Source organism: Mytilus trossulus, chromosome 8 (genome assembly GCF_036588685.1).
Source record: "Mytilus trossulus isolate FHL-02 chromosome 8, PNRI_Mtr1.1.1.hap1, whole genome shotgun sequence".
NCBI classification, from domain to species: domain Eukaryota; kingdom Metazoa; phylum Mollusca; class Bivalvia; order Mytilida; family Mytilidae; genus Mytilus; species Mytilus trossulus.
Genome location: NC_086380.1, coordinates 51,751,550 through 51,777,546, shown reverse-complemented (window position 1 = coordinate 51,777,546; position 25,997 = coordinate 51,751,550). Strand labels below are relative to the sequence as shown.

The 25,997-nt window shown below is 33.6% G+C and overlaps 1 protein-coding gene across 1 annotated transcript; it reads right to left on the bottom strand.

The window, feature by feature from the left end:
- Nucleotides 1-24,245, bottom strand: LOC134681114 (retinol dehydrogenase 12-like). Its single transcript, XM_063540544.1, has 4 exons — nt 24,041-24,245; nt 5,357-5,599; nt 4,045-4,350; nt 1-1,157 (listed from the first exon to the last, which is right to left on the bottom strand). Exons 1-4 carry the CDS (start codon nt 24,243-24,245, stop codon nt 817-819), a joined length of 1,095 nt encoding a protein of 364 aa, XP_063396614.1. The 3' UTR covers nt 1-816.
- Nucleotides 24,246-25,997: the final 1,752 nt, after the last annotated feature.

The window sequence follows — 25,997 nt, the reverse complement described above, 5'->3', positions numbered from 1 at the left end:
ATAAATATGAAAAAAGAAAGGTAAAAGTTTTAAAGACAGCAAAATAATATGGAAACTTTCACATATTGTTTTCGTTTTTAGCTTTAAATAATATATATTAAAATTTTTAAAGATTTTGATATATAATGTCTAGTTTATCATTATGTTATGGTTATGGGTAGTACGACATAATAACACACGTATATAATACATCTGAACACAACAGTTGTTGACCAACATATCTTACATCTGACCACAACAAACGTTGACCAACATAACTTAAAAAGCAACACTTTCTATATTCAAGAAATACGCAAAATATATAGGACAAATTATCCATCCCGTTTTTCTTATTTTGATTAACTAGAATATAAAACTAACCACGCTTTTTTTTCTTTCCGGCTTACAATAATTGTGTCAATGGGATCCTAACACAGAAATGATGCCGGCTTTATTCGAAAAGTACAAAGGAGAAACTTTGTATACGACTACGTACATGTCATCATTGGACATTAGTACATGTTATATAGCATCAACACTATAAATCGTTCATGGCTATAAATCGTTATACATTTTTTGTGAAGACCTATATGTTGCTGGCTACATATGAAACCCTCTACATACTATTTATGTAAATCATGGATACTGATTTAGCTTCGTTTCAGATATACATAAACAATCGGAAATACATGTTCATATTCTGTTATATATGAGCTATATTATCATTCGTTGCTATGGAAGCAGCCGATATTTATCAAACGTAATATTCCTTACTAACTTTTTTGTTTCATAAGAAAATCCATTCTATCATTTTCGTTCCCAGCCGGCCCACAATGTTCACTGACTTTTTGTATGCGGCGTTGCATTTGTCACGTGGTTGGTGTTTAGTTCTGGTTCCTTGTCTACCAGATCTTGCTCTTTCTCAAGCCCGCACAGTTCTAAGCTGAGATCCCATAACTTACGGCACTGCTCCTTGTCGCGCAGACTCTCCGGGAATGAACTGACGTCGCATTGAGAAAACAGTTTGCCTGAAAACTTCTTTAGTCCATTAGAGACAGCACAATAAACAATAGTCTGACAGCCATCGTCGGGAGATTTGAACAAAATCCTAGATGCCACCCGAAGGATTTGTCCAAAGATTCCTGGCCAGCTCCTTAAGAGATCTGTACAAACAGCACCTGCAAATAATGAGTTATCTGATCTTAATTTCTTCATTTATTCAAATTAACTTAAATATTCATTTAATTTTTGCCGAATGTTTTTATCATCGAATTGAATCCGGGATCACATGGTGTAACATACTTGACAGTGGCGGATCCAGAAATTTTCATAAATGGGGGCCCGCTCCAGTCACGCTTCAGTGATTTCCTATATAAGCAACCATTTTTTTCTCCAAAAGGGGGGTGGGCCTGTACCCCTAAATTCTCCTCTGCTGGAAACAACTATGTAAGCATAACTTACCTCCTGTCGTCAAGTGAAGGAACAATTGATATGCTGAGGGTAAAAAAATATTGTATATGGGATTCAAGTTTTATACAAATTGTGCTTTTGTCAACGCTTTCACACCCCAAATAAATAACAAGAAAAGCATTAGATTCTCAAGATATAGAACTGTGCGTATTGCAAGATCGCATCAAGTGAACTTTAAAATACGAAGTTGTTTCCCTTTAGATTTTTAATCGTGTTGGTAGATACAAAAAATATGCCAAACTTATCTGCCAGTATATGCAAATTGTTTATCTCACCGATACACAAATTAATCATTATTCAATTTTGGATGCTTGTCTGTTGAAACAAGAAATAAAGAAATCTAAGTTTTACAAAGTTACTACGATTAACGAAACATGCTGATATTAACAGAAAATTAACATTGAACCAGACTGAGTAAGACTTTCTTATCAAAACAAGTAGACGCATATACATAAGTCATACATAGTATGAAATTGCACCTACAAGGTAAAACAGTTGAAACTTATAAATTTTAAAAAATTTTACTGTTCTTAAATGTGAGATCATTTAAGCACATAGAGTGTAAGCAATTTTAACTCAAGTTAAAAAAAATTTAATTGGGATCCGCACTACATACAAATAATGCTTTGGTCAACGCTGTAACACACCAAAACATTTAAAAGGAGAAGCAAAATCACATTGGGCGAACTTTAAAATCTCGAGTTACGTCTTAAACAGTTGTTTTGGCCCAATGTTGTTGTTGACCAAAAAACAACCTAAAAATCAGAAAACATGTTCCGGAAAAATGATTCTCAAAATTTAGAAATGTTTGTATATATTTGAACATTTGTCGCTAAAAGGAGATCAACTAAAATATGACCTAATTTAGACTTTCGGAAAAGCTCTGATTAATTGCTCAGCTTTGGCTATAAGGTTGGTGTGGTTCGTGTTGCTTAGTCTTTAATTTTGTATGTTGTGTCTAGTGTACTATTATTTGTCTGTTTGTCTTTTCTTTTTTAGCCATGGCGTTGGCGAACTATGAGTTTGACTGTCTCTCTGGTATCTTTCGTCCCTCTTTTATGTCCCATTTGGTAAGTTTTGGAATAGTTTGTCCCATCCGCGAGCATCGTTGAAAAGACATTTATTGTCGACATGCGCATTTTGTGCACATACATTGGTAGCGTTAATATTATTATCGAATCCGTTAACAAGTCGATGACCCTCTTTTAAGTCAACATGTTTACATACTATTTATTGTGTAGTTTATTCTGATTAAATATCATCAATGAGTTTATTTTATAACCGTTCAATTATGTTTTCCATTATTTTATGGTTTTAATATCTCAATATTTTCAGCCTTGACAATATTAAAATTCATATGGTCAGATTTTTTAATAAACCGGTCAATGAACTGCTATCTTACTCTGATTGATAACGATAACTGTAACACTAACTGTTTATATGAATGGGTTAGATTCATTTTTTATATAGATATTAAGGCCGTTAGTTTTCTTGTCTGAATTGTTTTACATTGTCATTTCGGGGCCTTTTAAAGCTGACTGTGCGGTATGAATTTTGCTCATTGTTGAAGGCCATACGGTGACCTATAATAGATGTTAATTGTTGTGTAATTTTTGTCTCTTGTGGAGAGTTGTCTCATTGGCAATCATACCACATCTTCTTTTTTTATAGATGTGCATACAGATATCGTATTCGATGAAGTGTTATCTTTTCGTATGCGTAAAAGAAGATAAGATGTTAGGTAAGCAATAACAAGACTGCAACCTAACATCACAAACAAAAATCAAAAAGAGAAACACTTTGACTCCAATCCGATGTTAATTTAGATTCTTTGCAATGACAAGCGGTTTTATCGAAGGTTATGTAAATCATAAAATAATATTAACATTATAATATAATTAAATATATCTATTTAAAAAAACCTTCTATCGAGTTCTCAATTGGCAATGAGGCAGCTCTTCACAACAGACCAAATGACACAGAAATATACATTTATATGTCACCGTATGGATTTCAACAATATACAAAGGCCATACCGCATATATATAGTCTGGTATAAACGCTAGTTCAAAGCCGATGACTAATAAAAACAATCATGCATCTAAGACTAAATTATCAATCAGTACACACCCAACATCCAATAGATTTAGTGTAAAGGCGTTATAAACAATTAGAGAAGACATGGCCTTACCGCCAGTTGTAACAACCCGCCATTGAAACTATTAATGGTTTGTTGCCGATGGACCTCAAAGAGAGTTGTTGTCTATGCACCTCCAACGAGTTGTTGCCTATGGGCATTTCATAGCGTTGTTGTCAATGTACCTTGCTATGGATTCTCAGAGGCATCTCAGAGCGTTATTGCCTATGAACCTTGCTATGGACCTCTTAGAAAGTTGTTGCAACGTTCAATAAGTTGTTGCCTATGGACCTTGCATATGTTGACATGTCACATCAACAAAAGACAGAGAAAAAGCAAAAGAGGATCAGCTGGTAAAAGAGTTCAAGAAAATACAGGAGAGAATCAGCAGTTATAGGAGACAAAAAAAAAGGGGAACAGCTGATGATGGAGGAAGTTTAGCAGAAAAAGAAATATACCTGGATGTACTGCATATGACGCAACTGTATCGTCAAGCCATCGTCTGTGAGCCTCTATTGTGAACATTCCTAGTGACGCTTTACTCCTGGCGTATGCTCCGTAGATATCGTAATTGCGTAACGGCAGGTCATCGAAATCAAGTTTGCCCTTCTTAATAGCATCTGAGGCTATGTTGATTATCCGACTTGGGGCACATTTCTTGAGTCTGTCTTGTAGTAAGTAAGTAAGGTAGAAATGTCCAAGATAATTGACCCCAAATGTCCGTTCGTATCCATCATCTGTTGTGGCTCGAGGTCCCATATAGGCTGAAATATAGCAAGAATAAGAACATTAATGTAAGTAAAATCGAAAATTGAAATTGGGAATGTTTCAAAGAGACAACAGCACGACCCGACCAAAGAGCAAAATGCAAACCGACCAAAAAGCAAAAAAAACAACAAACAAACGAAGGCCAGCAATGGGTCTTCAACACAGCAAGAAAATCCCACATTCAAAGGCGTGCTTCAGCTGGCCGCTAAAAAAATTACTAATATAGTTCAATAATAATGGGAGCCATACCATGATACCTAACTCCAAAACATATAATTTGAATTAAAATAAAAATTACGCAAGACTTAAAAAAAGCCAATGGCTTCTGACTTGGGAAATGTGCAAAAATGCGACTGGGTTAAACATGTTTTGTGAGATCTTAACTATACCTCCCTTGTATGCCTCTTGCCAATGTTGAAAAACAAACACACAGCGATAAGCACAGTAAAACACAGTTTAAAAGAAGTCCGAGTAACTTTGTTTCTCCGGATAAGGACACGGCAATTCTGGGTCCCACTGTTTGTGGAGGGTTAGTCCACATAGTTTATATTCTGCAAGCTATTTGCATCAGGGTCACATGCAGTATAATGCTGCTCGTGCCAATCGACCAATCGTGCCAATTTAGGGCGAAGCGAGTACTACATTGATAAGTTAACATATGTATTATGTATATATGGTACAAATATTTATGAATGCTAGTAGTAGAATTTTATGAAAATGAAGGGTAGACATGCGCTATATACCTAAGATTTTTGTCTTTTCTTTGGGGTTTTTTCATGGCGTTGTCGGTTTCACTTGGACTTATGAGTTTTCAATTTTGTCTTTGTATCTTCCGTCTATTTTATTATCTTCTCACAGGCACTTGTCTCAGATCTCCCCCTACATACTTTAATATAACAATAAGACTTTTCGGATTTATTATTTAATATAGCCATTCTATTTCACTACCTCACTGTCGACACAAAGGACTACCACACATGTTCCAAGTTAAGTATCTTTTACCTGCATTGTTAATTAGTACATGTAAAGCTGACTCCTTTGATAGAAAATCTTGGACGAATTCTCGGATAGAGCGTTGATTCCCGAGATCTAAATGTGAACAGTAGACAAACGGGTTTCCGGTTTTGATTTTGATGGACCTCGCGACCGCTTCACCTTTGATGTCATTCCTACACGCAATAATGACTCTAGCATTTCTCTTGGCAAGTTCGTATGCTGTGGCCTTTCCCAATCCAGTATTCCCGCCTAAAATATAATAAATATAGAGACCTTAATATGTAGTATTATTTCAAACAAATACCTATATATTGTTTTATCATATACTTAGACTAAATAACATATAAATGTTACCGTGTGATAATAGCATTAAATTGACGTAAATTTCATATTTTTCGAATTGGTGCTTAGCGGGCTGATATGAAAAGTTTATCACATGCTTCGATTGTTATCACATGCCTTTCCGTAACGTTATCACATGGCATTCCGGTGATACTCGGCCAATTCCGGAAAATACACTTCAATGCTACGTTTTCAGTGAAAAACATTACAAAGCAGTGTACAAAACAATTATAAAGGGAAGTATATCGTGAAAAATAATAAAAATGATAAAAATAATAAAAAATTATAAAAAAAATATTAAATAAATGCATTTTTTATTTTTTTCTGAAACATAATTTAGAAAGTTTCGTTAAGAAAAATGACTTTTCCAAACAATGTTCATGATTATGTATATTGTTAAATTATTTTTTTTCTTGATTCGTTTATGCTAAAATGTGTTTTTTTTCTCTCTGTTGAGACATAATATAGAAAAATTTCATATTTAATGTATCAAATTTTGGGTCCGACGTCGGTGAACGTTTTTACTCTTAAAACATCAGGAACCGCGTAAAAGGATCAATACATTAATCTGTTATTTTTCTTTACTGTTGAAGCATATGATAAAAAGATCATAACATGTCATTATTCATATCGCATGTATTATTAGCCCTCGGTAAATATCAGCCCTCGAGCCTTGCGGCTCTTGGGCTGATATTAAACCTAGGGCTGATAATACATGCGATATGAAAAATGCCATGTAATAATCTGATATCATCACTCATAATAAGATAAAGTGATACATATATAAAATACTACTCTTATTAATGTAATCTGTCTTAAAGAAAATAAGTGGCAATAAATAAAACCTATAATTGTGATGAATAAAAACTATGAAACAGGAATCTCAGAAAAGCCGGAATGTTCTAAGGTATCTGAAAAGCCGAGATGTACTCATGACATTAAAACAAGCCCGGGTGCACTAAGGGTATCAGAAAAGCTGCAGTGTTTTAATGGTACCAGAAATGCCGGGGTGTACTCAGCGTAACAGATAAACCATAGTATCCCCAAGGTAGCAGAGAAATGGGAGTGTACTCAGGGTATCAGAGAAACAGGAGTGTACTCAGGGTATTAGGAAAGCCAGAACATACTCAGAAGTGTACTCATAGTGTAAGAAATTTCAGAGTGCACTCATTTCATATGGAAATCCAGTGAGTTTTTTCATTGTATCAGAAAAGCCGAAATGTACTTATGGTATCACAAAAGCCAGGGTGTACTCACGATGTCAGAAAAAATGGTGTGTACAAGGGTATCAGAAAAAAAAATCCGTATTTGTACTCAGGGTTTAAGAAAAGCCGTTGTGTACTCAGGGTATAAGAAAAGCCGTAGTGTACTCAGGTTATAAAAAACTGAGTATACTCATGGTTTTAGAAAAACCGGAGTGTAGTCATGGTATAAGGAAAGCCGGTGTATACTTAGGAAATCAGAAAAGCCAGTGTTTTTTTTTTTAATTCTAAGACAAACAGAAACACCGGAGTGTACTCAGCATATAAGAAAAGATCGTGTTTTTTTTTAATTCTAAGACAAACAGAAACGCCGGAGTGTACTCAGCATATCAGAAAAGACAGTGTTGTACTCATTGAATCAGAAAAGGCCTGTGTGAACTCATAGTATCAGAAAAGCTGCTTAGCCAGAGTATACGCAGGGTATCATAAAAAACAGAGTATACTCAGGGTATCAGAAATGGAAATGTACTCAGGGTATCAGAAAAACGTTAGTGTACTCATGGTAAAGTGAAAGCTGTATTGTACTCAGGGTATGAGAAAAGCCAGTGGTGTACTCAGGGTATCAGAAAAGCAAGGGTGTACTCGTGGACCATTGGTATTAGTCCGAATACATTCAGGGTATCAGAAAAGCTAGGGTGTACTCAGGGAATCGGGAAAGCTGGAGTGCATTCATTGTATCAGAATAGCCGGATAGTACTTAGGGTATCAGGAAAGCTAAACAGTCTCTGTTCCGCTGGAGGCACCAATCCTGCTCAGCTGATCGTGGAAGCTTAGATTATGTGTTAGGTCGAATCAAACGGAGATTCCATAGTAAACTGTATCATTAAATATGTATGTTTTCCTCATAAACGATTAAGATATAAAAATGTATTTAGTGTTGAATTTACTGAAAGTCTATAACCAACAGGAATAAAATAGCTTTTCATTGCCATGCAGTAATGACTAGAAAACAAAGAGGTTACTTATATATGTTGTAGCGTGACACTAAACTTAAAAGTATAGATATAAAGTACACGTATCATCCTTCATTCAGTAGACATTTCTCGAAGAAGTTATTTCATTTTTACACTTATAAGTGAACAGACGGCGCTCTATTTAGTAAAGTGTGGAAGATTTTCTCACTGCGTTTAAGATCCGATTGTGGCTTTTTGTTGTTTTCTGTGTTTTGTTGATCGGGTTTTTTTTCTCTGACATATTCCCCATTTCCATTCTTAAATTTTATTCAAGGACAAAATATAAACCCCTCTTTGAAGGACGTTTCATTTCGTTTTTTTATTTATTCATTATCATAATTCATGTCGGGAAGGGTTTGATTGATCGATGTTTAATGTTTAGCGGAAGATATTCCGTGATATTCAGGAGTAGAACATGCTTGGTAATATTATGTATACATGAACCAGGCTTTGTACAAGGCCGGCATGCTGAGCCTTATGTTAAGTCTGTATCTTTTGATTGTAGGGATTTTTTCCTTGTTAGATTGTTGTCTCATTAGTCTCAATGACAAATACCCCACATATCTTTGTATTTATAATAAGCAAAGAAGCAACAAATAATAGTTTTCTAGCTTGAGTGTTTCCTTGTAATGAATGTTTGACAATGTGTTGATTTAGTATATATCTTATTACATAGTCTTATTACATAGTGTACATCTTAATGACATAGTGTACATCTTAATGACATAGTGAACATTTTAATGACATATTGTACTGTTTTGACCTTTACATATGATATATCACTTTGTTTTTCTTTTGTCATTGGGTTGCTGTACTCAGCAATCTCGCATGTCTGACGTCTCGCTTTATAATTTGTCATGTCTAAATGAGGAACAGGTCGGAGTTGGTAATACACAGAATTCATTCAACAAAAAACTTATGTAAATAAACAGTGGCTCTAAATATCAGGGCTGTAACTAGCCTCTTTTAATAGTGAGGCAAAATATATTCGCCGAGCGTAGCGAGGCGAAAAAATTTTGGCGAGGGGACTGGGGGCCGCTCAAGGTCCCCAGAAGGTCTGAGAAAAATAACACAAAGTCGTGCATTCTGAGCGTTTCCAGGACTCTTTCTTATATAGAAACGCAAATTATTCTTAGCTATTTTTCGACAATATTCTGGTAAAAAAAAATATAGCTTCATTGTTATTTAAGACTATAAGGTTTTAGGGAAAACATTAAAAGACCGATATAGGATAAAGCAAAAATCGTAATTCTCATAATCATTAATACCGGATCTGTCTATCTGTTCTTGTCTTGTATTGTGCCAACTTGTGATTTTTTTATGACTAGATTTATATATAGAGACAGTGTGCAATCCGAGTAATATACTTTAAGTACTAGTACTGCTTAAGTCTACACTATAGGGACTATATTGACTTTGTTTTACGGTATTTATGATTCTTTCATTATCGAAGACCCTCCAGCAACTATCAAGATGAAGAACAGGAATAAAAACTTTGACCATTGATCATTTGGTTTTTTTTCCTCAATACATTGACATTGTGTGCGATTAGCTCCCGTGCACGTGTACTGCATATTCCTTTATTTCTGTTAAAGGGTCTGAACACGACTTATGCAGGCAAATTTAACCCTTGATGTAAAAGGTTATATGGCAATTCATTGATGTTTTTTTCCAAAAATAATTTGATACCGGGAAATTGGTGGACCTACTTTAATTTAAACCATGCCACATATCTAGTTTTATCCACAGGCGCTTGGGTATATGAGTGATTTAAACGACTCAGAGAAAATACAAAATTTTACGATCCATACCAAGAAAAATTGGGTATTTTCTCTAAGTCGTTTAAATCACTCGGAACTAGGTGAGACATCCACAGAAGTGATAGATATGTATTATAAATATAGAAAATTGAATATTTTAATCAACAACAAGAAATAAAAAAAATTATCTGTATCATATACCCAAGAGTCTGTGGTTTCATATACAAAAAAGGCAGTTTTGTATTCTTTGATTTCAAGTTCAATTAATTCTCCATGAAGAAACGACCATTGTTTTCTGTGTCCAGCAGCATCGTATATTCTGAAAATATTTTCTCGCATAATGCCTGGACATCGGTGATCATGTAACATAACACAGTGTGACACGTTTACAAATGAAAATCAACACTCAGACTAGTCATTCAGTAGGACAATAAATGAACAAAAGACAAATCCGGGACACAGAAGTAAAAACAATAGACCATCAACTCTCAAAACCAAAAGTAAAATAGAAACATGGATTATGTAAAACATGCAGGGGCGACACCAGAGAGTGAAGAGAACTTGCTTCTTGTAAGACACTTTCCGTTGAAACAATTTGATATGAAGACAATCTTTTTTTTTTTTTTTTTTTTTGAAATTTAAAACATGAGGCATTTGCCTCATTTGCCTCAATGTAGTTACGGCCCTGAATATACGTCGTCGAGCCTGTAAAACTGTGAAGACTACTAACACAAAGGTTCCTGGTTCGATTCCCGTTTGGGATGAAAATTTCAGGAACTCAATTTTCGGCTCTCCCTTGACACCATCTGCGAGTATGGTCTTGAGGAAACGATGATAGTCCGTCGGAAGGGGACGATAAATGGCTGACCCGTGTTAAGAGAGAGCCATATCTCTTGCACGTTTAAAGACACCCTTGTAGATTTCGAAAAAGAGTAGGCTAATGCCGCTACAAGGCACGCTCGCACCCGCAAAGTGGAAAGGGATTAATATAAGTTGCAAAACTTGTTTCCCAATCCACTATAAATAAATATGTTTAAACTAAACTAAACTGATTAGTAGATATTCTTGATTTGATGTATCTAAACAAGATTTAAAAAAATAAAAAAAAATATGCTTAAAGCACTCAATGTTTTTACTACTTTGTTGAAAAGTAATGAGGATATCATTGTAGGAAATTATTGCGAATATACATTGTAAATAAACTTATCATAGATACCAGGACTAAGCTTACTATATACGCCAGACGCGCGTTTCATCTACAAAAGACTCATCAGTGACGCTCGAATCCAAAAAGTTAAAAAGGCCAAATAAAGTACAAAGTTGAAAAGCATCGAGGACCAAAATTCCTTAAAGTGTTGCCAAATACAGCTAAACAACCATGTCAATAGCTCAAAAATGCACTATGGCCATATATGAATTCTAAAGGTAAACCAGGTATAATTTTGATTCAAGTTAAATTCAATCAATGGAAGATTTATTTACTGAATCTCCCCCAAGAACATGTTTGTTTTACCATGTTTCAAGAGCACCTGACATTATATAACTCGCACTATTTGCAACCTTCAATGCCAGACAATGCAAATTTATAATTGATAATGCAGAAAATATTTTCTTATCTTTGCTCTGATAACCTATATTGAAATATCGGTAAACAGTATTTACTAAAAAATTATACAACAGTTGTTTATAATAAATATTTATATTTCTTTCAGGTTAATTAATATCGCTAATCAGAATGCCAAAGATTTGGATCGTACAGCTGTATGGAAGATTGTTGTATAGGCTGTTTTGTTTTATGTTTTATCTTCATTTCTTACTATTTTTACATTGAAAACATGAAACAGATATTTATTTTGGAAAACAATAAGGCACACCCGTACAAGTGTTCAATTTGTTAATAACCGATAAATTTCACGTGAAAAGTTTGTTTTTAGATAATTTCACTATTTTGGAAGTTTGTTTGTTTGCTTTGTTGCGATCTGACTATAGTTAAATGTAACCAGAACAACAAACCCATTTACAATGAAGAGTATAAATGAAGAACTATAGACAATATTTGAACATGCTGTCTCTTTACTATGTACCGTTGTGGTGAAATGAAGATTCAACGTTTTTTTTTATAACATTAGACATTCCAATACACATTTGAAACATAGCGTACAACATAAAACATTATGTCAAATTGCTTTTTACTAGAATTTACAATATCCAAGAACCAACTTATTCATTTTTGTAATTGTGTAAAAGTGTTGACCGAAGCACATTTAGAACACGATCAGCGTTCTTTGAAATACCGTGAACGCACAGGCACTTGTCTCAACAAAAAAGTTCCTATATACCTTAATATAACACAAGGTACTTAACTAAATTTTTGAATAATGACACCCAGTCCCAAATTCCCGTTATTTTTTTTATTTCTCGGTTGTCAAACCTACTAAAACTTAATATGCCGTAAATCTAAATTGATTTATCTACACAATGGTATATGACACGACTATCATTGTTGTCGGGATCATTAGTAGCAGGCCTCAGAAGTCGGTCAACGGGATGTTTTTTTGCATTCGTCTCAATTTTTGGCAACACCCAGCCCGCAGTGATTGAATTATTATAAAAAATTATTAAAATAAAAACTGTCAGCTTCCCTCTGATTATGAATTATTACCTTTATTGTAAATTCTTTACAGATTACGTGAAACAAACCCAAATAAGTTTGTTATGAAACACACGTGTACACAACGACACTAATGTAGAGTTATAAATTGACCAAAATTTCCCACATTTATTTTTAGCCAGACGATTGACCAATGAGAAACCAGTATAAAATTACATGCGGACTGGGTGTTGCCAAAAATTGAGACGAATGCAAAAACCATCCTGTTGACCGACTTCTGAGGCCTGCTACTTATGATCCCGACATCAATGAAAGTCGTGTCATATACCATTGTGTAGATAAATCAATTTAGATATACGGCATATTAAGTTTAAGTAGGTTTGACAACCAAGAAATAAATAAATAACGGAAATTTGGGACTGGGTGTCATTATTCAAAAATTTAGTTAAGTACCTTGTGTTATATTAAGGTATATATAGGAAATTTTTTTTTGAGACAAGTGCCTGTGCGTGAACGCTATGAAATTACGAGAAAGAATCATCTATTTCTTTCCATTACATGTTTCTGTTATAAAAGAGGCGAAAGATACCAAAGAGAAATTCGAACTCCAACAAAAACCGGGGTGATCTCAGGAGCTCTGGTGTGTTAAGCAAATCCTGCTCCTAATATGGCACCCATCGTGTCGCTCGTGTATTTTCAAACTCGATATTAATTGGTAAGTCAGTAAAATTTTCGAAGAGATGATTTCAACTTCACTACTTGGAACTCTTGGTTAAAAATAGAGTCCTTGTGAGCAGAATATACATAACCTTGAAACAAGGGACAGAGTACGTGCAACTTTTCGATTGTTTTCCTGTGCACTACTGTGGCGTTCACCATCACTGAGAGAACTTGCTGCGGTATTTCAAATTTATTAGGAATAAAGTATCATACACTATATCTAACCAATGTCTGACTTTTGGATTATACGAACCTTTAGAAACAGTAAGAAAAGCTAGGATCACTTAGAAGATTTATCTGACGGAATATAGGGTAATGAATGTTTGTTCCAACAGAAACAAATAGATAGTAGTGTTTGACACAATGGTTTTAGAAGTTTTTCTGTTATAAGGAACAAATATACGTTTACAGAAGTACATGAAACCTCACAAATCAAAAAAACATATCAATAGTTTGATTGCCGTTACAGCTAATTTCTTTATCCATGCAGAGTAAGACTTTGGTAAGCTTGCTTGATATGTTTGTATATAGACAATTGTAATTAAATTTAAATATAATTACATACTTGTAACGGGGAGGATTGTGCCTGATGTTCATATGACGAAATCATAATCTTTCAGTCAGTTTAATTGAAGTCTGGAGCTGGCATGTCAGTTAACTGCTAGTAGTCTGTTGTTATTTATGTATTATTGTCATTTTGTTTATTTTCTTCGGTTACATCTTCTGACATCAGACTCGGACTTCTCTTGAACTGAATTTTAATGTGCGTATTGTTATGCGTTTACTTTTTAACATTGGTTAGAGGTATAGGGGAAGGGTTGAGATCTCACAAACATGTTTAACCCCGCCGCATTTTTGCGCCTGTCCCAAGTCAGGAGCCTCTGGCCTTTGTTAGTCTTGTATTATTTTAATTTTAGTTTCTTGTGTACAATTTGGAAATTAGTATGGCGTTCATTATCACTGAACTAGTATATATTTGTTTAGTGGCCAGCTGAAGGACGCCTCCGGGTGCGGGAATTTCTCGCTACATTGAAGACCTGTTGGTGACCTTCTGCTGTTGTTTTTTTTATTTGGTCGGGTTGTTGTCTCTTTGACACATTCCCCATTTCCATTCTCAATTTTATTGTATAATAATGCACGTCAATCTTAATGACAATGCTTGTGCGAACGTTTATTCAAACAAAGCAAGCAAAGTTTTACTCTACAAGCATTAGTAAATTAGCTATAATAATACATGTACTGACAGTTACAATGTTACAACCTGTTAAATACTAGTAGGTAGAAGCGTATGATAAGATGAAGTTGGGCATCGAGAGAGATGTTTATTTATACCAAGTTGTGATTTATGAGGACACGTGGAATAGCCATCAATCGGTCAGAAAGTAGACATTAATTTTCATGCTTAATTTGTTGTACTTACTGAAGAGAAATGTAAATTGTTGATATCTGTGCAGATAAATCAAAGGGGAAGTAATTATACATATTTATTACTGTGTGTATTCCATGTTTTTCTTCAATTATATTTAAGGGGGTATTTTTTTCTTAATGATAAAATTGAGAAGGGAAATGTGGAATATGTCAAAGAGACTACAATCCGACCAAAGAGCAGATAACAGCCGAATGCCACTAATGGGTCTTCAATACAGCGGGGAAAAAAACGCACCCGCAGGTGGGCCTTACCTAGCCCAGGCCCTAGATAAAATGTGTACTAGTTATACTTCTAAGACATCTGCTTATGTTAAGTAACATAATTGAAGTAAAATAGTAATAAACTAAATAGAGACATTTGAAGCTAGGAAAGACAAACCTAATGGACGTGTGCAATATATAAAAGAGAATCATGTTCACAAAAATAAAGAGAAGAGAATATAGTGACCACAAAACAAGGAATAGCCTGGTCTTATAACAGTCATATAGATTGGTTATCTGTCGGATGAGTTTACATTTAAAGGAGTGTAGTTCACCTGAACTAAAAATGACTTTACGGTTAAGCTAGTCGCGAATCAAGCTAACCAAAGATATTACCTTTGCCTTCACACTCAATAGAATCGGCTGTAAAATAATACCAGTATTAAACGCCCTATTGGCAAAATACATTCCACTCCTTTAGATTAAATGTTCAAAACACTGACCTTCCACGACAAATTCCCACATTGAGCTCCTTTAATCTATATTTCATTTCTAATTTTATTGTCAATTTGATTTTGAATGGACAAAGTGTTTTAACTGGCAATATGAATAGATTCAACCTGAACCTGGGAAAGTTCAAATAAGAGTAAAAATGAGTCAAGTTGATCCTTAATATCAAATAAATATAAACAAACACCACGCGTGCAATCATAAATTACATGCATAAACAGAAAACTCAGATGACCATGTTTAAAATCAAACGAGTGATACAAAAAATAACACAGAAATTTAAAGTTTGAGCAACACAAACCCCACGAAAAACAAATAGTGCCCTGTAAGAACCAGGAGTTCACACTTCAGTGTTGTTGTTTTTTTATTACATTTAAGATAACACTGAAATTTCTACCAAAATAAAAAGAATTCTTTTATATTTGAAATCCAACAAATGAAAGTCTTTATTGTTCTGTTATTGTAGGAGAAAAAAATGACTGACTATCTTGCTTTGTGTGTGCTACATGTAACTGGACAATATTAGAAAAAATAAGCCTTTGGTTATACTAAACGTTTGGTAGATTTTGTCAAGCTAAAAAAATTTATTGACGATCAAACTGTGATACTGTATCGCATGTGACAGAATTCTTCCAAAAATCATCATCAATAAGTTAAGTCGGTTAACATTGTAAGCGAGAGAAGGATGAAACTACTTAGAAAATGGATAGATTAGAAACCAATTTTATCTGTTTAGATTAAACATATTCTATGGTATCAGAAAGTACCATTATTTCATCGTTGCTCATGATAAATCAGAAATTAATTTTGCAAAAAAAAAAGGCCCAAAATAAAAGAAATAGATACTCTGCATCGTCCTTGATAATAGTTCGATAAGTTGGCTCGTCCTGTAGATATTCATGCAGTCAGAACTGCACGTGTTAGGTAGGAACATCTATACATGTATAAAAAAAATCGTCCATATGCTAGGAAGGGATATCAGGTTACATTTTGTCAAGCACCAGCAGAAGAGTAAAGTAGTAAATTGCAGCAAACTAAAATCGACGTCAAAGTGTATTATTTAACGTTACGTTAAATTTTACGTTAGAACACATTTCATGTGTTACCAAAATTGAAATTTCTAAACTAATTTTTCACCGATCGTTTTCAAATTTTTTACATTGTGTTGGCATAAGTATTTTCTGTTTAATTAATTAAAAATCTGATAATTCATAATTTTTGCCATAAGGGTCGTTTTTGCTTGTCGGGCGTCATATTATTTGAGATAAAGATAAACATACACACGCATAAGCGACGTTTTCCATTCTATGTCGAGAGATTTGCGTTTTAAGCTTGTATTTACGCGCACTGATGCCTAAAACATTGGTTTGTCGCGTATATTGATAAAAATTTGTACAAAATCTTCTCATTAAAAAATAATTCCCTTTTACAGCGTTTAATGTTATTTTGGTAAACAAAATTCGTAGTGTGGTACAATATTCCAAAGTCTTAAAATTTCCCACATTGTCACAAAAGGGAGGGGGGTGGGAAGGAGTGGATCAATGTACCCTCTATTCTACTCTTTTTTGTTCTTGTAATAAAAAAAGGGATTATGTATGATTGCAAATGAGACAACTATTCTCCAGATCCAAAATGACGTAGATGGATATAAACTATAGGTAACCATACGGCCTTCAACACGTGAACACAAGTCTATACCGAAAAATAAGCTTTATAAAGGTCCCAAAGTGAAATGTAAAAACATATAAACGAAAAAAACTAACGGCATGATTTATGTAAGAACAATAACCGAAAAAAAATTATGATATACAGCTTGGGACAGGCACATACATATGTAGCGGGGTTAAATATGTTGCATGAGGTTTGATTTTTATTAGATTTTCAAATCAAATGTAATTTAAAAAAAAATGCACACAGCATAATCATTGTCTACTGCAATGTAATTTATTAATTAGTCCGAAGAAGAAGAAAATGACAGGTTTACAAGAATCTTATTATCGATTGTTTTTTTATTAATGAATTTGATATTTCATTCAGTTATAATTTCTTGTGTCATATACTAATTTGACCATAAATGTATGAATAAAACAGTGAACTCGAGTCAATAGGTTCAAGGTATAATCGTAATTTGTTTCGTTAAACTTTTTTAAGTGAATATAATCACTAGAGATAGTATAGATAAAGACTAGTTGTTTACTAAACACTAAATGATAAATAGTGCCTAATTGTTCATTTTCCTCTGGTGTCTTTTGGTTTCTCACTGACTTTGATATGCTCTGTTGATTTACTGCTACATTTTTTTGTGAAACAAATGTTCACGACACTTTTTTTGGCGATGGCGGATTCGGTTGAAGGATAGAAGGATCCTTTTCATTATCTCGTACAGTATATTCATAGACAATGGCTGGCAAATTCGTTCGGTTGAGGTGTGGAGTGCCCCTCTTCATTGTCCCGTACGGTATATATTCGTAGACAATGGCGGGCGAATTTAGTCGGTTGAGGTGTGGAAGGCCCCTTTTCATTATCCCTAACAGTATATTAGTAGACCTTTACATATCACTTTGTGTTCCTTTTGAGAAACAGGTCGGAGTTGGTAATACACAGAATTCATTCAACAAAAAACTTATGTAAATAAGCAGTGGCTCTAAATATACGTCGTCTAGCCTGTAAAACTGTGAAGTCCTGTGCTCCACTTATTAGTAGATATTCTTGATTTGATGTATCTAAACTAGATTTTTTTTTTTTTTTAAATATGCTTAAAGCACTCAATGTTTTTACTACTTTGTTGAAAAGTATTGAGGATATCATTGTAGGAAATTATTGCGAATATACATTGTAAATAAACTTATCATAGATACCAGGACTAAGCTTAGTATATACGCCAGACGCGCGTTTCGTCTACAAAAGACTCATCAGTGACGCTCGAATCCAAAAAAGTTAAAAAGGCCAAATAAAGTACAAAGTTGAAAAGCATCGAGGACCAAAATTCCTTAAAGTGTTGCCAAATACAGCTAAACAACCATGTCAATAGCTCAAAAATGCACTATGGCCATATATGAATTCTAAAGGTAAACCAGGTATAATTTTGATTCAAGTTAAATTCAATCAATGGCAGATTTATTTACTGAATCTCCCCCCAAGAACATGTTTGTTTTACCATGTTTCAAGAGCACCTGACATTATATAACTCGCACTATTTGCAACCTTCACTGCCAGACAATGCAAATTCATAATTAATAATGCAGAAAATATTTTCTTATCTTTGCCCTGATAAACTATATTGAAAATATCGGTAAACGGTGTTTACAGAAAATTATACAACAGTTGTTTATAATAAATATTTATATTTCTTTCAGGTTAATTAATATCGCTAATCAGAATGCCAAAGATTTCGATCGTACAGCTGTATGGAAGATTGTTGTATATGCTGTTTTGTTTTATGTTTTATCTTCAATTCTTACTATTTTTACATTGAAAACATGAAACAGATATTTATTTTGGAAACAATAAGGCACACCCGTACAAGTGTTCATCTTGTTAATAACCGATATATTTCACGTGAAAAGTTTGTTTTCAGATGATATCACTCCTTTAGATTTTTGTTTGTTTGCTTTGTTGCGATCTGACTATCGTTACATGTGACCAGAATAACAGAAATTCATTCATTTTGAAGAGTATATATAGAGAATTAGAGACAACATGCAACATATATAATAATGTTGTGATGAAATGTATATCAAATTGATTTTTACGAGAATTTACAATATATAAGAATCAAATTATTTATTTTTGTAATTAGAGTATGGTAAAGTGTTGACAGAAGCACATTCAGCACATACTCGACGTCCTTTTAATAAAAAACCCTATGAGATGAAAAAAAAACGTATATTTTTCTTATTATATTTTTTTTCATTTAAAAAGAAAAACGAACGATACCAAACTGAAATTCGAACTCGTAAGTCGCAAATTTTGCTGACATGGCGAAAACGTAAAAGATCAAATTTTTAAAGACAAGCCGCCCGGCCGTCTATCCAATAGCAGTCATCACGTGACTTTTGTGACGTCACACATCACCAGTATCAAGCCCAAGTAAATTGTATAGAAATGCATAGGGGCTTTCTGGAATCGATGAAATACATTACTTTAAGTTCATGATACTAAAAGTGTGGGTCTTTGTAGTAATTCCTCATATATTTAGAAATATAAATATTCCTTTTGGAATAGTTTAAATTTTTATCTTCTCCCTTCCAAATGCTTTTGAAAATTTGTCTTGTTGCCTCGATAGTTCACACTGTTAAATCATACAACTACGATAAATATTGGATTTTCTGTCGTCTTTAACCTTAAATTGCAATTTAAACAAAACAGATGGAATAATTGTGGGTCTTTGTGCTTATTTTTATATTCATAAATATTTGAAATATCGTATATAGAATAGTTTAATTTTCTATTATGTCCCTTCCAAATTGATTTGAAAATAAGCTATTTTCAGAAAATCTGCTATTATTTTTCAAGATGGCGACCAGCCTGATTGACAGCGTGGGGCGACATGGTAAAAATATAATTTGTACGATTTTTCAATGAAAATTAAATAACTGTTGGATGCTCGCGTTTTCAGTCATGGTCTTACCTTATAGTAGCAGCATTTTATCGAACATTGGTTCCTTTTTATCAAGCTTAAACATGCTGTTGTTATTTTTATAAAATTTTGAAAAATGGCGAACAAATAATTTTCAAACGTCGAGGATGTTCGACACTTATTTTGTTAATCCACATAATTCAATTTATTTTCACTGTTTATATTGCAATTAAATATGACACGTTATTGTAACTATACAAATAGCCTTAGACATAGCTAGATAAAGGAGATATTAATTAAGTCATAACATCAACGTGATCAAAGAAAACAAACATGGCACCTAATCACGATGTAAGTTTTGACAATACCCATGTAGATGCATGTTTTGACAATACCTATGCCGGTTAGTGTTGTCCGATTATCAATGAAATTCTTTGCAATATTATTTTATATTCATAAAAGAAGACATCGAATGGATATAAACCGAGGCCAGTGAACAGTCAACTAAATAAATTTTTAATTTTTCTTTAAATAATTCATCAGGTAACCAGTAAAAAAATCCTAATTGAACCAGTCACATGCAGCGTTATCGAACGTTATTATGACTGTAATAGTTGCATATATGATACAAAACACAAGAGAGAAAAATAAAGAAAGTGCACCACAAATCCACAAAAAACGGGTTGATTTCATGTGGTCTGGAGAGGTAAGCAGATCCTGCTCCACATGTGGCACTTGTCGTGTTGCTCGTGTAAGTTCAAACACTGTGTTAATTGGTAAGTCCGTACAATTTTCGACGAGATGATTTCATCTTCACTACTAGTAACTCTTGGTTAAAAATAGAGTCCTTGTGAACAGCATATAACTTATCTTGAAACTAGGGACAAAATTCGTGCAACTTTTCGATTATTTTCCTGTGCAGTGCTGTGACGTTTTGATCGACAGAACTTAATTGCAGTTGTATTTATATTTTTTGGAGAAAGAAGTATTATACACTATATAGGCATTGTCTTAAAATGAACAATTTAATATTACGATCTTTTAGAAAAAGAAGGAAAAGCGAGGCTCACCGAGAGATTATCTGACGGAATAAAGGATAATGAATGTGTGTTTGACACAATGGTTCCAGAGGATTTTCTGTTATAAAGACGAACAAATATACGTTCACAGAATGATGTACATCAAACCTCACAAATTAACAAACATATCAGCAGTTTGATTTCCGTTACAGCTAATGTCTTTATTTATACAGGTTCAGACTTTGGTAAGCTTGCTTGATTTGTTTGTATATTGACAATTGTAATTTGGGTAACTTTCAATAAAATTTAATATACATGAATAATATATACTTGTTTAATAATGCCTGTCTATATTGTTTGCAGATGTCAATCTTAATGACAATCCTTTAGCTAACTTTTGTACTAACAAAGCAAGCAAGCCAACCACAGTTTTACTCTGCTTGCATTCGGAAATTAGCTGTAATAATACACGAACTGATAGTTACAATGTTATAACCTGTTAAATTGGAAGAATCGTATTGATAAGTTGAAGATGGGCATTGAGAGATGTTTATTTACACCACGGTGTGATTTATGAGGACACGTGGAATACCCATCAATCGGTCAGAAAGTAGCCATTAATTTTCATGCTTAATTTGTTATACTTACTGAAGAGAAATGTAAATTGTTGATATCTGTGCCGATAAATCAAAGGGGAAGTAATTATACCTATTTCTTACTGTGTATATTCCATGTTTTTCTTCAATTATATTTAAGGGGGTACTTTTTTCTTAATGATAAAATTGAGAATGGAAATGTGGAATATGACAACAATCCGACCAAAAAGCAGATAACAGCCGAATGCCGCTAATGGGTCTTCAATACTGCGAAATAAAATTCGCACCCGCAGGTCGGCCTTACCTGGCCCAGGCCCTAAATTAAATGTGTACTATTTATACTTCTAAGCCATCTACTTATGTTAAGTAACATAACTGAAGTAAAATAGTAATAAACTAAATAGAGACATTTGAAGCTAGGAAAGACAAACCTAATGGACGTGTGCAATATATAAAAGAGAATCATGTTCACAAAAATAAAGAGAAGAGAATATAGTGACCACAAAACAAGGAATAAAGAAAAACAGCATATAGAATATCAGAAAAGAAATATGACCCACTCTAAAAAAAACCAACAACAACAATAAAATCAACCTTATAACACATAGGAGAATACGCATTTTGTGCAACCCTTAACACAATCCGGGATGGAGCGCTGCGGGGACAAATAATGTGTTAACGGGGGTAACCATACTGACTTAACGTTATTCCAATGACACTGTTACATGCATTTAGAAAATCTGTTAAACTATATTATTTGAGATAAAGATAAACATACACACGCATAAGCGACGTTTTCCATTCTATGTCGAGAGATTTGCGTTTTAAGCTTGTATTTACGCGCACTGATGCCTAAAACATTGGTTTGTCGCGTATATTGATACAAATTTGTACAAAATCTTTTCATTAAAAAATAATTCTCTTTTACAGCGTTTAATGTTATTTTGGTAAACAAAATTCGTAGTGTGGTACAATATTCCAAAGTCTTAAAATTTACCACATTGTCACAAAAGGGAGGGGGTGGGGGGGGGGGTGGGAAGGAGTGGGTCAATGTGCCCTCTATTCTACTCTTTTTTGTTCTTGTAATAAAAAAAGGGATGAGGTATGATTGCAAATGAGACAACTATTCTCCAGATCCAAAATGACGTAGATGGATAGAAACTATGGGTAACCATACGGCCTTCAACAAGTGAACAAAAGTCTATACCGAAAAATAAGCTTTATAAAGGTCCCAAAGTGAAATGTAAAAACATATAAACGAAAAAAACTAACGGCATGATTTATGTAAGAACAATAACCGAAAAAAAATTATGATATACAGCTTGGGACAGGCATTTTTAAAAAAAAGCACACAGCATAATCATTGTCTACTGCAATGTAATTTATTAATTAGTCCGAAGAAGAAGAAAATGATAGGTTTACAAGAATCTTATTATTGATTGTTTTTTTATTAATGAATTTGATATTTCATTCAGTTATAATTTCTTGTGTCCTATACTAATTTGACCATAAATGTATGAATAAAACAGTGAACTCGAGTCAATAGGTTCAAGGTATAATCGTAATTTGTTTCGTTAAACTTTTTTAAGTGAATATAATCACTAGAGATAGTATAGATAAAGACTAGTTGTTTACTAAACACTAAATGATAAATAGTGCCTAATTGTTCATTTTCCTCTGGTGTCTTTTGGTTTCTCACTGACTTTGATATGCTCTGTTGATTTACTGTTACATTTTTTTGTGAAACAAATGTTCACGACACTTTTTTTGGCGATGGCGGATTCGGTTGAAGGATAGAAGGATCTTTTTCATTATCTCGTACAGTATATTCGTAGACAATGGCTGGCAAATTCGTTCGGTTGAGGTGTGGAGTGCCCCTTTTCATTGTCCCGTACGGTATATATTTGTAGACAATGGCTGGCGAATTTAGTCGGTTGAGGTGTGGAAGGCCCCTTTTCATTATCCCTAACAGTATATAAGTAGACAATGGCGGGCGAAATCTTTTTTTAACCATTACGCACAATGACACCAATTCCTTGAAATGCATTTTTCAAGTAATAAATCAACATGTTCATATTTAAAGTAGGTTGTGAATCAATTATATTACATGATGTGGTCAGAATATCCTGCTCTCCACTCTAAAGAATATGTAAAATTTAAAATCAACTCTGGGATGGTACAATTCTTTAGGACTTCGTAAAGGCATAAGTAACGAACATCTGCTTACCGCCATTATTGTTTGGCTCTTAGGCCTATGTGCCATTGTTTGGGACTTAATTTGTACACTGATGTAAGTTTTTGAAAAGACTTAAGTTTAGACTCTTAAATGGTGAATTAATGGGTTTTTGGAAGAGAAAAAAAAAACAAGCAAAGAAAATATTTTTCAAATACAAGTAATCATTTAACTTCAAAGTAGGGGATAATGTTTTTTTCTTTCGTTTTTTTTAACGCTTACCAATCAAAATTATTTTTTTCGAAATTTCAGGTATTGGGAAAATCTGGATTGAGAATTTTTGTTTTGTCATTTACTTGACCACTATATATTTTTCTTCATCAATTAGTGATCAGAACATTTTTTAGGTAAATACTATACGTCACCTATTGAAGTTAAACGATCGTTCCCTAATAGGCAAAACGCCTGACATTTAATAGTTTCTTGTCACTTTCTTTTGTGTTATACTTTGAAAATAAATGTAGACAAGAACTAACCTGTAATAACAACTGTTTTCCCTTCCATGCCATTTTTACTGGAACATTTAACCGTCCACCTAAGGTACCTCCGTAAAAAGAACAGAGCTAACAAAATTATGGATATGATAACCGGAACTAGAAACGTAGGAGATCGGAATACGTCTTTCACGTTGCTCCCGATTTGTCTCCAGGTTGTACCGTTCACACTCCCGCCTTTCTTCATTCTCGATAGATATTTTATTGAAAAAAGATTAAGTAGATCTATTTATAAGTTTTTTTTATGTTGGCTAAGATTGCGTACCTTATCTATTTCACGTGCTGCCACTGTTTACTATCTAGCTGAATTATTTTGGCATGAAATGCTAGAAATTGCGTCAAATAAAAACATTTTTTTTAATGAAAAACTTATTTTTATGCGTTATTGTTTATGTATAAAACAGACGGGAAAATAGAATTGATAGTATCGTTGAATTTTGCAATGATTCAGAAATTTTTATATTCAAATTAAGCGATATATGTAAAGGTACTTTTATTTTTACAAATATTAAAGATTCCTGTATAAAAAAAACACGCACATCCCTATCAACATCTAAAAGCTTTAAGGCATATACAAATGATCGCGAAAACTATTTTTTTTGTAGAATTTATAAAACAAAGAAAATATCAGATTAAAAAAATATCCAAAATTCAAAATGCAAATTTGATTTACACTTATGTTTCAAGAACTTGTACTTTTGTAGAAGTTATAAAACAAACAAAAATTACCAAAAAAACATAAATTAAAAAAACACAAAATGCAGATTTTATTTGCACTTGTACGTTTGTGTTGTTTATTCTTTAGTTTTCTATGTTGTGTCATGTGTACTATTGTTTTTCTGTTTGTCTTTTTAATTTTTAGCCATGTCGTTGTCAGTTTGTTTTAGATTTATGAGTTTGACTGTCCCTTTGGTATCTTTCGTCCCTCCGTTGTGTAAGGAATTTGAATGTTGTAGCAGGGGTAATTTCTTGGAATTAAGCCTATTATATAACTGTAATTGAATCCTGTAATTCTATTTATTAACATGTATGAATATATGTAGAAATGCTTGATCATTACCTGAACTATTATCAATAAAATAAAGATAGGTTAGGAAACAACCATTTAACTTCAAAAAGGGGGAGAGGTATGTTTTTTTCCTAAAGAAATAGTTTGATCAATTTGATAGAAACAAATATTCTGTTCAAGCAGATGACAAAAAAAAATATTCTGAATGCAGATTTCCTCCATACCTTATAGTGTTAGACTATCTTACTCAGAAAAAACCCCAGCCAATACCCCCTGAAGTTACATGGTTGCTTCTTTAGCCCCTATCATCAACACAATAGGACAAGGACAGTCCTAGCATCATCATTTAGAAGTATCATCAACACAATAGGACAAGGACAGTCCTAGCATCATCATTTAGAAGTATCATCAACACAATAGGACAAAGACAGTCCAAACATCATCATTTAGAAGTATCATCAACACAATAGGACAAGGACAGTCCTAGCATCATCATTTAGATGTATCATCAACACATTAGGACAAGGACAGTCCTAGCATCATCCTTTAGAAGTATCATCAACACAATAGGACAAGGACAGTCATAACATCATCATTTAGAAGTATCATCAACACATTAGGACAAGGACAGTCATATCATCACCATTTAGAAGTATCACCAACACAATATGACAAGGACAGTCCTAGCATCCTCCTTTAGAAGTATCATCAACACATTAGGACAAGGACAGTCATATCATCACCATTTAGAAGTATCACCAACACAATAGGACAAGGACAGTCATAGCATCCTCCTTTAGAAGAATCATCAACACAATAGGACAAGGACAGTCATAACATCATCATTTAGAAGTATCATCAACACAATAGGACAAGGACAGTCCTAGCATCCTTATTTTAAAGTATCATCAACACAATAGGACAAGGACA

Coding starts and splice junctions, on each gene's coding strand:
- LOC134681114 (XM_063540544.1), bottom strand. CDS start 24,245: ATGAAGAAAGGCGGGAGTGTGAACGGTACAACCTGGAGACAAATCGGG. Junction 4,351..5,356: donor TGTACTAATTAACAATGCAG/GTAAAAGATACT, acceptor GCTATATTTCAG/CCTATATGGGACCTCGAGCC. Junction 1,158..4,044: donor GTCATATGCAGTACATCCAG/GTATATTTCTTT, acceptor CATTATTTGCAG/GTGCTGTTTGTACAGATCTC.